This window comes from Candoia aspera, chromosome 6 (assembly GCF_035149785.1).
Source record: "Candoia aspera isolate rCanAsp1 chromosome 6, rCanAsp1.hap2, whole genome shotgun sequence".
Classification (NCBI taxonomy): domain Eukaryota; kingdom Metazoa; phylum Chordata; class Lepidosauria; order Squamata; family Boidae; genus Candoia; species Candoia aspera.
Window position 1 is genome coordinate 91,922,397 of NC_086158.1, and position 13,659 is coordinate 91,936,055.

The 13,659-nt window shown below is 38.0% G+C and overlaps 1 protein-coding gene across 4 annotated transcripts in view; it reads right to left on the reverse strand.

Moving 5' to 3' along the window:
* Nucleotides 1-13,659, reverse strand: part of KCNMA1 (potassium calcium-activated channel subfamily M alpha 1) — a 542,368-nt gene that overhangs the window by 140,758 nt on the left and 387,951 nt on the right. For 3 of the 4 annotated variants that reach the window (XM_063307681.1, XM_063307680.1, XM_063307683.1), the window contains exons 17-19: nucleotides 13,600-13,611; nucleotides 6,798-6,884; nucleotides 4,639-4,715 (exon numbers count right to left, since the gene is read on the reverse strand). In XM_063307681.1, the coding sequence (XP_063163751.1) occupies nucleotides 4,639-4,715; nucleotides 6,798-6,884; nucleotides 13,600-13,611 (176 nt within the window). The remainder of the gene's footprint in view (nucleotides 1-4,638; nucleotides 4,716-6,797; nucleotides 6,885-13,599; nucleotides 13,612-13,659) is intronic. The other variant, XM_063307682.1, reaches the window with a different exon arrangement.

A 13,659-nucleotide genomic window follows, 5' to 3' on the forward strand; every position in this document is an offset into this window, starting at 1 on the left:
TAACATTCTGATTTTCACTTACAAAAACACAGTCTATCAGAGGGGGACAAACAGGAGAAGGAGAGGGACAAAGCCAAGAGAAAACAACTTGAAAGACTGCGGTATTTTCTTCAATGTGGCCCTAACTTACATGGGCATCAAGCATGGAAAAAAAGTGTGGGTATGAGACGCCACTGCTACATGCAACATAAAAGAAAAGAATCAGAATACTGAACAAATGAATACTCTCTACTGGAAGAAAGACAGATTGGACTGCACTCTGGGCTACAAAGAACCCGTTTTTTACTCACAATAGATCACTATCAATGTGTAGTTAAAATATAGTAGGGGCCGTGTTCCAAGGCAGCAAGAGAAAAAATAAATCAAAACATTGTCAATTATCATCTGTTAAGGCAATCTTCTTCATAAATATCAGTGTATACATGATCTATATCTTGTAGATGCAATAATCTTTTGTGGAAGGAAGAATCACAGCTGGAAACAAAATTATTTAATACAAGGAGGAAAGGAATGAGTAAGCACAGCTTCCCATGTTGAACCTTCATCTCAGATGGCTGTGTCAAAAATTTTAGAACTCTCATTCAGTTACGCAAACTTGAGCCAATTAACAATGAATCTTGCTGTAGTCAATCAATATAGATCAGCTCATGAATACAACAAAAGTTTTGTTCAAGACTTTCTTTATAGGCTTTTATAAACATTTGTCTTAGATCATGCATGCTTATTTTGGGGGCAGGTATCTTCTTAGATGTATCTCCTTCCTGTGAGAAATACCACTTCTAAAATGGAACGTGTTGCTGTACTAAAAATGTCATTATGCTGAAATCAAACAAAATATCTCCAGTGGATTAATTCAGTCAATCAACTACTAAATGTTAACAAAAGTGCATTGTTTAGTTGCAAGGTGGACACACAGATACATCTTTTTCTTTAATTCCTAACCTGCAATGAAATTAAAATAAGACCCAAACTGGAAGCATAACGTATCACAAGCTACCACAATATGGATTTTGCGCAAGAAATTCATTTCCAACATCATGGAGCAGGGTTGGAAGAGAGAGAAAAGATCGGTAAGAGGAAAACTCCGTTTCTCTAATTATCCCTGGTTTCATGAAGCTGCAGAGCTCTGTGCTGAATTATTAATATTTGGCTTAACAGGTTTGGACAAATAGCTATGTAGGTCAGGCTCACTTTGAGACCCTGACAATACTGAAGCTAATATTCAGAAACATCTGAAGGGACGTTAAACCTCAGATGCATTATTAAAGAACATGGCTTTCAACTAGTCCAGGAAATGGAATGTAATTAATGCCACAATAATTATGATTTCCCTGTAAAAAAGATATTCTTTTGCATTTCATTCACCTGTCTACAAAACTTTGTTCGCCTGCCTTTATTTTCTCTTAGGCTTCTAGTGTTTATTATGATGCTTGTTAGCAAATCTGAGGGGAGGAAGGAGGGAGAACATCAAAAAGGGTCATTCTTCTAAATTAAGCCTTTATTTTATGTAGGGAATATATCAGCTTAAATCAAGCATATTTCATACAGACATACAGATCAGTCAAAATTTGCTATGCACAAAGAAGAAGGGCAGGAAAGCTATCATTTGTGTTTATGGGCTTCTTTCAAGACATAGCCTATAGAGCTGTCTGCAACTGAAAGCCTGTGTACAGCTGAAGTTGTACACAACAGTGCATAACTTCTGGGTACCACTGAACTTCTCTCAAGTGAACTCCCAACAGATGGGTTATCTTCTGAGTCTAGTCATATGCCTCGAAGTGCTGCTAGCTCTCTCCAAGGTCCTGCCCCAGTAGCTTGTGTGGAGTTTAGGATGGGCCCTTCCATCTTTGATTAAGGGAGATTTCAGGTGGACTGGCCTCACAGTGAGAAGATCAGTCACTCTAGACTACACAGGACTCTCAACACAGGTGTTTCCCCACAATACACAGGAGAGGTTCATGGAACATTTGATCTGGGGCACTATATACGGAGGATGCCACTGAAACCTGGTCAGCTTCTTTTCCACATCCTCAACCGGGTGCAAGGATTTCCTCAAGAGATCCATTGCTCTGGAAAAGGTTCTCTGAAGGTAATTAGTAGTTAGCCTGCAAACTGCTAACTAGAGCATTAGCTATTCATGGATAGATTATACCCAAACTTGTATTGTTTGAATAGGTAGGCAGGTTTCTTTTAAAACCCATGCTGATGTTATCGTGGTGCCAGAGTTAGAATCTTGATTCACTTAATATAAATAGAGCTAACTGCATTTACAGACTGGGATTCTTAAACATTTAAAGTATACTGGCAGTACTACAATCAAATTACAGATAACAGCCCGATTATGTTCTGTTCTCAGCCGCAGCCAATGGAATCAATGGGATTGGAATATGTCTAATTAAGCATAGGTGACTCCCTAAAGCAAAATTGCTAACTGTTCTGCTTTGTTTTGTGTTGTGTTGAAATGTCAAAGCCATCTTGGATATATGGCTGAACTGACACAATATTTGGCTAAATTACTTTGCCAAACCATGACTGCAGCTTTCCTGCTGAAAGTAATTTTGGAACAGACTTAGTTATATCATGAAAACAATTCCCATTTCTCTGGAATTCTTGTTTCCCCCCTATAACGTTCAGATCTATAGTTCCATTGCTAACAACCAATTTGGAAATGTAATGTAGCTACATCAGTGTAATTCCAGCCTGTATGTATAAATGAGGTCTCACAATAAAGGGAATTGAAAATAGGGTACCAAGATTATCTGTTTATTTGGCCTCCCTTTCCTTTATCCCCCTCCATTTACCTGGCTGATGCCATACTTAGCAGAGTGCTTCTGACATCTCTCTTCCTCACCAACTTTCATTCTTTTCAGCACCTCTCCAACGCTATTTCCTTCACTGAAGTGACTGACACTTCCAATCAGAGGCTACTTTTTATACATATCTGGGTAGGGGTGGGGGGCATCTTCCAAAGGTTTTCCAATAGTTTTAGATAAACCTTTCAAAGGATTAATACTTCTTTCATTTCTTTCCTTCAGCTTCCAAATGTCACTCTCCTTTATCCTATTGCTTGGTATCCATCCATCCATCCATCCATCCTCTATCTTTTTCCAGAATTATATGATTTCAGGCTGAAGCTGTGGAAAAAAGCTGCATGTATGTAATTCTCCTCTGGTAGTGCATGGAAAATTAGCATGACGAGGAAGAAATCTGTAACATTTGATATGTATGACCATTTTGTTATTTTTGAGGAACACCATAAGTCATGAAAACTTTCATTTCTAAAGTGCCAACCAAAGTGACACAGACCAGTAAAAAACATTACTTTTGGATTGTGTTTATTATATAAAGGGCCTGTCTGGTCACCTTTTTTAGAGAATTGGGTAAAACCCACAATATATCAGGTATGTGTGAAATGGGAATTGATGAACCTGCAGAAGAGCTGTCCATTTTTACAGATGGATGATGTGTGTGTTGCCAAGAAACTATAGAAGGGCTGCAGGCACTGTTAGCTCAGAATGACATTTCCTACAGCTGCCCTTGAATCATTCTTTTCCTTTCAACTTCTCACCATCTAAAATCCGAACAGACCTGGGTCCTTGGTTGGTTCAGCTCAATCAAAGTATTGGTCTGACTTTCGTCTTTGGCACCAGTATGTCAGATGGTGCTGGTATTTAGCTCCAGCCACTCTTAACACACGGAGAAGTCAAAGTGGGATGTTATACACAGAACTCTGCACACGCTGGCGTCCAATTCACTGCACTATTTATTCAAAAGCACAGTGAAAGGACGTCACTTTAGTGGGTAGAGAGCACTTTACTGAAAGGGAATATGAAAACTCTTTGTATTCCTACATGTGATAGATATTCAGAAAATCATAATGATCCATTCAGGGCTGCTGCCTATGAAAGATCCTACTGGCAATGCAAGTCTAGTTGGACCCATCAGTGTGACTTTGGCCAATGCCAACATAGGATGCATTCATAATCGTTAGAGTTAAAAACAAAAAAACTCAGTGAGAATCAATAAAGGGAAACTAACTCAGGTTTTAATGCACCATCTGAGCTTAGGGGCTCTTGAATGAAAAATAAAAAGAGCCTATGGGTCAGCTCAGAAACTCTCCACTGCTTTGATTTGCAAGATACAGAAGCTCAGGGGCAGCTGGTTTCTTTTTAAGAAGAGGAGAAAAAAAGTGTTTGAAACTTCCTGCGTATTTTCCCCTGAGCAGTCTTGATAGGGAGACACGGATAAGCCTAACAAAAAACTGACATAGTTTATATTTATGTTGGAAAATTATTACTCCCAATAAAAAAAACAAAACCAAAACCAAAAAGCTGAAGTTCTAAGGATCAAAGAGTGTAGATGTTCAAAAGACGCACACATTGAAATGACTGGAAACATTTCCTAAACAAATTGGATGGATTTTGTAGCCAGGGCAAATCCAGGAGAGAGCAAGATGGTGGCTGTGACCATGCAGTACTTTTTTTACATGAATTGCTATTGTGGGGCACACTGACTTTTTGGCCCCCACCCCCCATTTCCTAGTCTCTTTCCACCAGTGCGCAAACCACAGAAACTGGGTTAAAGTGATTCTTTAAAGCAGAGAAGGAAAAAAAGTAGGAGGTGGAGAAAATTACTTACGTCGTTTGCAGCCACATTTTTTTATCCTTTTGGGATCTGTGATGTCATCGTGACACGCCTTGCAATAAAAGAATGCCCTAAAGGGGAGGGAGAAAGTGGAAAAACTGACACTTTTCTTAACTCAGACAAATGAAATTAGTTCTATATTTTCTCTCTGTTGCAAGCACCAAATTAATAAAACATGCCAGCACTAATTTCCTTTAATCTTTTGAAAGGTTTAGACATTTAAAGAAGGAAATGTTTGCTACAAGACAATTAATTTCAGACACTAGCTTGGGTGATTCAAGCTCATGCTTCTTTTAATACATTTATCTCGAAAATAATTGGGGGGAATGGTTAATAAATATGACATGGTGGATCAGATCATTCAGCTTTCATCTTGGAGAGCAGCAGTCACAGTTACTTTTTTCTCCAAACATACAAGAGATGAAAAACCCATTCTTGGCAGAGGAACTGCAGACTCAGAGGCCCCTGATTTTTAATTTTTTATGCTTTTTTTTTAAAAAAAAAGACCAGACAGCTGAAGATACAGAAGACTATTTGTTCCACTTAGTTTCACATGGCTTAATGTTCTGAAGGAATTCAAATGCTGTTGTGGAGGAAATGCAGGAGAATAGCATTTATTGCTGCAATTACAGTGCCAAGCTACCTTTGCAGCTTTGCAGATATTAGCTTAGATTCAGAATGCTCTCTGTATTGTTTCGACATTCTGCTCACATAGTAAAGAGGATTGCCTATTTTTTTTTTTTTCTCCTTCCCTCCCAAAAAACTTAAAAAATAGGTTTGGGGAAGTGAAAGGGCTCTCAAGAACAATTTTCCAAAGGCAGGGTTTACTGAAACTTGGGAAGGGAAAAAAATTAGGACTTCCAGCTTGCAGATCAGGAACATTGACTCTAGGCCCTTTTGATTTATCAATTCATTATGTTACTGTGCTATACTGGGCTTGAGCTAAACGATTTTCTTCCATACAGATGTGAAAACCTTTCTGCCTTTGTACACTGATAAGGTTTATTTGGCTGTATTTCCCGGGTGGTGGGGTGGAGGGGAGAGATTCAGACAGTATTAGCCATCTCACTGAAAATGTCAACTCACTGTGCCATGAGAAAAGACAAGACTGGGACAGAAATTAAGAAATGAATTGAAAATAACATCTTTTGTATCATAACACTAGAAGTAAATCAGTACAAATTTGAAATAGTCATGCGTTTCTGGACACTCTAAATTGGAAAGTTTTTAATGTTAAAAAACTATTATAAATGTATAAACAAATACATGAAATGACATGGTAACTCCACAAACAATGATTCTAAAATGATCAACAGTTCAAATGATCGTCAATCTTACAAGGAATGTAAAGCACACAGAAATCTTTAGTTTGGGGGGGAAAAGCTCACTAAGTTATATGCTATAAATGGGGGACACAGCAGAGGTACATAACATTATAAATGGAAAATGGATTTTTTTCCTCCCCCTTTAACGTAAGTATAAGATTCAGGCAAGATAAAAGAAAATAGGCACTATATCAGACAATATAAAAGCAATAGAATTCACTGTCCTAATGCTGAGTTGTTTTGATAGGCTTACTCATCCGAATTATCAAGGACAATAAGCTCTAACTGCTAAATCAAGTCTCCATATTGAGGTACCATGAGCTACCTGTACCTCTGCATAGTACGAGATGGAGATGTCCAAAGTCAAGGGGAGTTTCTGATCCATCCTGAAGTCTATGCTGAAAACAGAACACTGGGGTTGACTGGCCTTTAGTCAAATTTAGCAAGAATTGTTTCCATGTTCAGTGAATGCCTGAAGGTTTCTCTGACTCCTTACCACATAAAAGCATATAGAGAAGGCTTTTCATTAGCAACAAGTGCTTCTAAAAGTCGGGTAACCCCTTTGATTCTTGTCAATTCCTTCACCACCCTTATCACATCACATCCTGCTCCAGCTGTTTCTGAGACCAGGAAAGCCTCTGGAATGCATCAAGGACTGTAAGAGATAGGAGTAGTGCAATTCATCTGTGCTGTATTAAGGGAGCAGAGCTTAAAACTACCACTGGATATGACCAGGGAGAAAAAATCTGGTTAGTCAGGCTGATTTAATAACCTAAGCTTGACACAAATGTTAACAAGGAATAAAAAAACAGAGTGACCAAGCATTACCTTTTCACTTCTTTGGCATCACTTGCAATGAAGAATCCTAGAGTACCCTCTTGAATTTTCACATGGTTTCCAGGATTGATTAATATACTGCCCAGTAAAATGGAACAAAACAACAAACAGAAATCAAAAAGAGAATGCTGTATGAGCATGTTACTTTTGAGCTGTGAAACCAAATTCATTATTTTTTATTTTGTTATAGGGGGCCCATTAGTTTGGCGCATCCATAAAGTCAACCAGAAACCATTTTTATGAAATGCTTCAAAATACAAAATATTAGCTCTACTGAAACACTGAAGCAGAAAGCAAGTCAAACTTGTATCACTAACGTCTTATCTTATGACTTATCTTAAAGGCTGAGCAACTTCAATTAGAGGGAGAAAGGGGGGGAAATGTACAAAAAGCTTTGATTTTTGCTCTGCATTAAAAGCTGACAAAATCATTATGATTGATGCAAAGAGAAATGATTCCCATGGAAAATATTTGCTTGGCTCTCTCCTCAGGCAGTTTACCCCTTCATGCCAATTTCTGTTGAAATAGAGTATTATTAATGGGCCCCCTATCACTGTCTGTCTCATGATTTGTAGTATAGTACACATATATGCTCAGGGGGAATGGTACAAGACAACCATTTACAATTGCTAAAGAAAACATAAAATGAATATCGTGGTTAATCATTCCTCCAGCCCAAAGCCCCTTTTCAGACTATTGTCAATGAAAAAAAATAAGTTACTCATCCTTTCCAGAAAATCAAATCAACTACATTTCAAGGATTAGACTAATCTCATTGGACTGACTTTTGTGTTTATGATGTACAGTACAGTCTTCAAAATTAACTATGGCTGACATAGTTAGGCATATTGACTAAAGCAGTGCCCATTTTAACAGAGCCTGGCCAGGGTCTTGGGCCCTGTCTTTGGGAAGAGAGGGTGAACATGGACAGCCACCGATGAAGTTGTTAACTTATACACTCTGGAAATCGAAATGTTTTGTATTTCCCATTCAGTGTCACCCATTCGGTGTTGAATGTTATATCAGGTTCAACATCCGACATCAAGGGAAGGTGTAAAATCCACTACACTGCAGGAGAATAAACCAATCAGCATATTAAGCAGTTGTAAATGCAAGGGATACCCCCCAGATAGAACATGATCTAAAGTTTACTGTATTTTATTTTCCTTTGCATACAGATTTGTAATCCTCTCAGAGAATGTTGGTCATTGGACAGATTAAAAATGTAATAAACAAATCTTGATACTCACTAAATACTCTATTTAGTGAGTATCAAGATATTCAAAGGATATTTTTATAAGAGTGTAGATGATTCTGTGTTCCATATGCATCTTCCAATGACCTGATCCTGCCCCACTTTCTTAAAATCTCTTATTTTAATGCAACACTTCCTACAAAGGAGGGGAGGGAGGGGAGAAGAGTTCTTACTGCTTCTAAAAAGGCACTAGGTTAATTTAGCTCAACAAAATGCTTGTACTGGTGAATTCACAAAATTGGTTTCTTCCTGTAAAATCATAGGCAGTCCTACATTTTCTATTATCTTTTAATGCTGCGGTCAAAGATTAGATCTAATGGTTTATACCATGCTAGTTATTGGTTATTGTAGTTCATCTGTGCTGCTGAAAAAGCCAGTCTCCTACAATATCTATTTTCTAGAACTAAGCATGCTTTGTAAGTGGGCCTTCGATCTTGCAGCTCTCTGCGTTTCATTAAAGCAGACCATCTTTTTTCAGCATGGATTAGTGTAACTCTGAAAGCAGCAACGCCTGCTTTCCAAGTGTGTGTTGATGCCTGAAGAAAGAGGGGCTGTTCCCCGACTAGCAGAGAGGTGGTGTGCTTGTATGAGGTCGGAAGCACCTCTTCCAAATCCCTTTGAAAGCATCCACAGCTGTGCTACCTTCAGCAATTTGGTGACACTTAAATGCTAACTTATGAACCCTGTCCCCCCAAAATGGGTCATTTAAATTATTTTGGAGCCTTTGTGTGGGAAAGCATGAACGTTTTCAAAGTAGTTTAACAGAGCTTCTAAGGAAAGTTTGATTGCCTGTCTCTCTATTGGTCTACAATTTCATCTTTGTTACATTAGAAGAGAGTTAACATCCATGCAATACTTGTAGGAAACAAAGACTGCCATGATTAGAATCAATTGGGACTTAGTAGAAAATATGTTTTAAGGGATGAGACAGTGAAAGCACATACATATGGACACATGGTACAAACAGTGTAAGATACACATGGTACAGCTTCCTGGCATTATCTTTAGGAGTAATTAGATCCTGATGTTCTTCCTGCTAACTACTCATAAATTGTATTCTTCTGGAAATATTTGAAGTGTGCAAAAGAGATTTTGCAGGAAAAACTTACGGTTAATGCTGCTACATGGAAACTGGTTTCATATTTACCATAATGCTATCTAGCATCTGCACTGCCATGCAGTGTAAGAACATATTATTATTATTATTATTATTATTATTATTATTATTATTATTATTATTATTATTATTATTATTTAGTCAATATTGAGATCAGAGCCAGTCTGGTGTAGTGGTTAAGGCACCAGGCTAGAAACTGGGAGACCATGAGTTCTAGTCCTGCCTTGGGCATGAAGCCAGCTGGGTGACCTTGGGATTCATGCCTAAGTCGCTCTCTCTCAGTCCGAGGAAGGAGGCAGTGGCACACCACTTCCGAAAAACTTTGCCAAGAAAACTGCAGGGACTTGTCCAGGCAGTAGCCAGGATGGAACACTAACTTGAAGCCCACCCACCCCCCATTATTATTGAAACAAAATACAAGGAAGGGGCTAGATTATTCATGAGGTAGGTAGCATTTTTCAATGTGCCAAATCTGGACTGCTCTGCAGCATGGCAGATTTCCTGAATAGCAAAACCTATGTTGGAGCAGATTTCCTGAATTTAAACAATATTTCAAAAGTATTGGATAAAGAGATGCAAAACCTATGGTGGATTCTGGGAGACAAGGAAGTCATGTGCAGGAAGGAGAGGACAACGTTTCAGCTGGATACCAAATAGCAAAAGCCTAGGCCTGAACGCAGGAAATAGATCTCTCTCTGATATTTTTTACTGTATGCTGACAAGTTGTATGTGAAAATTTTGGATATCAAATCACACCATGCCAGGTGGGTAATAAAGAATTTTATCTCCGAGTACACATTATTTAACTACCATGTTTGTATGCTCTTTTCAGTTTCTCAAACTTGAGGATTTGGGAGAAGTCTGACTTTTGGATGAAAGCATCTGCATTACCATTGTTTCAAAGTAAGGATTTCTTTTTAGTTATTTGTTTGCTATAAAGTTCAATATGGGGAAAAACACATACCTTTAAGTTTTATAGTTCCTCTACCTATTGTTTAGTATTCTTCCATTGTAATGCGGCTTTTAATATACAGTGCAATCCACATTTCAGTTTTATTTTCCCTGTGTTTTTCTTGGTTTGTTTCTAAATGGAACACTGATGACCATTTAAAGAAAAAATATTGCCAAATTAACATGATATTAGAATGTAAAATTGTATTTACTTAACCAGTAGGGGAATTCCACATTTTTTTCCTTCTAGGCTAAAGTAATACTTTCAACTGTTTTATGTTAAGAATTCATTGGAATGAATTTCAGTGGGTTCAGCGTTAATGGTAGCCCCATTGTCATTGACCAGAAAGCTGAACTCGAGCTTAAATTCTTATACAGCCCAATTTAATGTGGCTCTCACAGCAGGATGATTGAAAGACAGAGTGAATTGTAATGTCAGGAAAACCTGTATCTTTGTAAATAAAATGCTCTACAGCAATCCGGTGAGTATTCATTGAGTAATAACTGCCATTTAGGCCAGTGTTTCTTTACTTCCACAACTTTTAGTTGTATGGACTTCGACTCACAGAATTCCCCAGCCAGGCTATTATTTCCTACTACTGAAGCATAACATTCCAGCAGAACTGTACCATGCATTAGTTAAATCTTAGACAAATCTTAAATGTGGGTCAATCTGTTCAACCATTGCTCCATTCATGAAACTGAAGCTTCCAGTTCTATGGGTCAAACTACATGTTACATTACGTACAGAAGATACACTGACTCTTACTTGTAAACAAATTCCCTGCTCCCCAAGACAGATTGCGACCCTCGTAAACATAGGGGGCAGGATATCATTGCTTTCATCGTTTTGACAAAAACAGAGTCCCAGCATTATTCTGCAAGCACTTCCCCATTTGGGTATCTGTGCAACATTGCAATGCGCATAGAAGAAAATGAGGCTTGTATTGCAGTGGCATAAATCTGCTTTCCCCAGATTTCATAGGCTGGATAAGTGCCTCTAATTAAGCTTCTTTTCTTTTCTCTTCCCAGCATGTAATAATTCTGATCTGTCTCAACTTCATTTGGAGCAAAGGAGAAGAGAGGGTCAGCTATATGTTACCAGCTTAATGCAACATACAGTTTAACTTTCAATCCCCTGCTGATAATTAGAGATCCCCATTGTAAATAAAAGCCAACACTTACACTTCCTATTAGGTCTTCAATACTAGGTAAGTTAAGGGCATATCAACCTGCTCTAAAGGGAAATACATGTGTCTCTCAAGGAAAAAATGAGAACACAACATTAAAATGTATACATATAATTTTATGCCAGCAAATAAGTCCAAATCCATGTCTTGCATGCCTCAGCACTGAAAGCACACCAAAACATCTACAATATTCTGAGCTCCTGTGCAGGTCAAATGTCAAACTTGTCAATGGGATGAGTGACTACAAAAAAAAAGGAGAAGTAGTAACTTTCATGCTATGGTAGATGTGCTGTACCATTCCCCGTGCAATTAAGATCACAGTAAAATGTATTATTCACCACCATGGTTGCAGTGCTGTGTTTAGTTTAACAGAGATGGGAAGGCAAAGTTTTCTTGAAGATTGGTTGGTCCATAAGCTATGCCAAATGGTCCACCAAGATCTCCTTAAAATGAACTTTTGCCATTGAAGTATTTGTGAATGACAGATACAATTGTACTTTTTCCCTTATGAGTTTCTTTAGAACATATCTATAGGCAGTATAGAGACATGCACACGTATCTCTTTTGGGAGCAGAGAGTCTCTCTGCTAGCACTCTTCAGGACATTTCAGACTAACGTTAATACAGATTTACATAAAGATTTACATAAAGAGGAAAAGAAATCACTGTAGACACCAGAGAGAAGGCAAATGACAAAACACTTCATAAAGCTACAGAATACTAGAGCTGCATAATCACTAAAGCAAGCAATTCTAAGTGTTGCTCCCAGAGGATAAAGTCCTTAGGAATAAATGTGGATGGCCAACAGATTTATTAGCTGTCTTTCACTATGCCCAAAATTGCTCTGAGTCAAAGCAGACCAAATACAACATGTTTTCTGATGGATGCCCATTGTCTGTGAATTAGCACAGACACCCTAACTAAAGCCAGGTTTGGGTCATTCTATTCTGGGAGCAAGACTGCGCACTTTTAAACCACACACTTTTTTCACACAGCTATGCATGCCTTTACCACGAGGTTAAAATTACTGGTAAACAAGAAGCCATATAAGAGGTGCAACAACTGCAGATCCTTTGAAGATGCCAAGTGTTGCAGTAACTTCTCTGCAGTTGGATCATATGAATAATGCCAAACTGACAGGAAGCCACCTCTCTTGTTCACATATCTACTCCAAATCCACAGGATATAAGAACTAAACAGAAAGAATATTACATACTACACAGAATGGTAAGACAGAAGCAGGAACAGGAAACAGAAAACAACCGATTCAGGGTATGCAGTTCAAAAGGAAATCAGAATAGGTCAAGAATTAAGGAGTGCCAGTGTGCAAGTTGAGGCATTCAGATGAATAAAATGAGAAAGAAATCAAGGGAGTTGGCAATCCACACCTTGCTGATCTCAAATACACAACAGCTTCATGGCATGTAAGTTCAAGTTGAGTACTGAATATCAGCACAATAAGTAATATGCAAAACAGGCCAGCACAAAGTGGGGGAAGGAAGCCAACCCATTCAAATATTCCAGTCAATGGTCTTCTACAAAAAGCTACACAATGGCCATCATTAAAACTATAGTAGCTTCTGTGTGGTTTTATATTTCAGTTAATCTGATTCAGTGTTAGGCTCAAAAATGAAATACAAACCAAATCAAGGCATTCATACTCTACTAATGAATGGTGGAAGGGGAGGACATGAAGCACTGTGTGGAACAGAAACTCTGAAAGAATGCTTGGTGGGGGGAATTCGAACAGGAGTGGGGAATGTAAAAGCAATGAACAGCAAAAGTGGATAGACACAAAGCAGACACCGTTGCAACAAAACGTAAGTACATAAAACAGGGGAAAAGGAGTACTGGACAGGAGAGACAGTTCTCCTATTGAATGAATCTCATATATCTTCTCCTATTCAATGAATCTTTCCTCCTAAGACCATGCCCGGTAGCTAAATTTAATTTATGTGGGTATTATTCCTGCAAAGAAGTTAGTGCATAAGACATAAGAAACAATGAAAAAACCAACTGTTGCTATCAAATTTTCTCTCCTCTTTGAAACTGTGGGGCTATATATATATATCATATATATATGAATGTATGTATATATATATATCATATATGTATATATGTATGTATGTATGTGTGTGTGTGTGTATATATATATATATATATATATGAAAGATAGACAAAGATGTTATCTTCCTGTATTCCTGGTAAGGAATTAGTCCTGAAGTTAGAAGGTGTGAAGGTAGGATTGAGGTTGGAAGGAAAGGTAACGAAGAGGGCATACCGCTTTCGGCTTCTGCAAACGACAAGAAAAAAATTGCAAATCAAACACTTTGATAAGAAA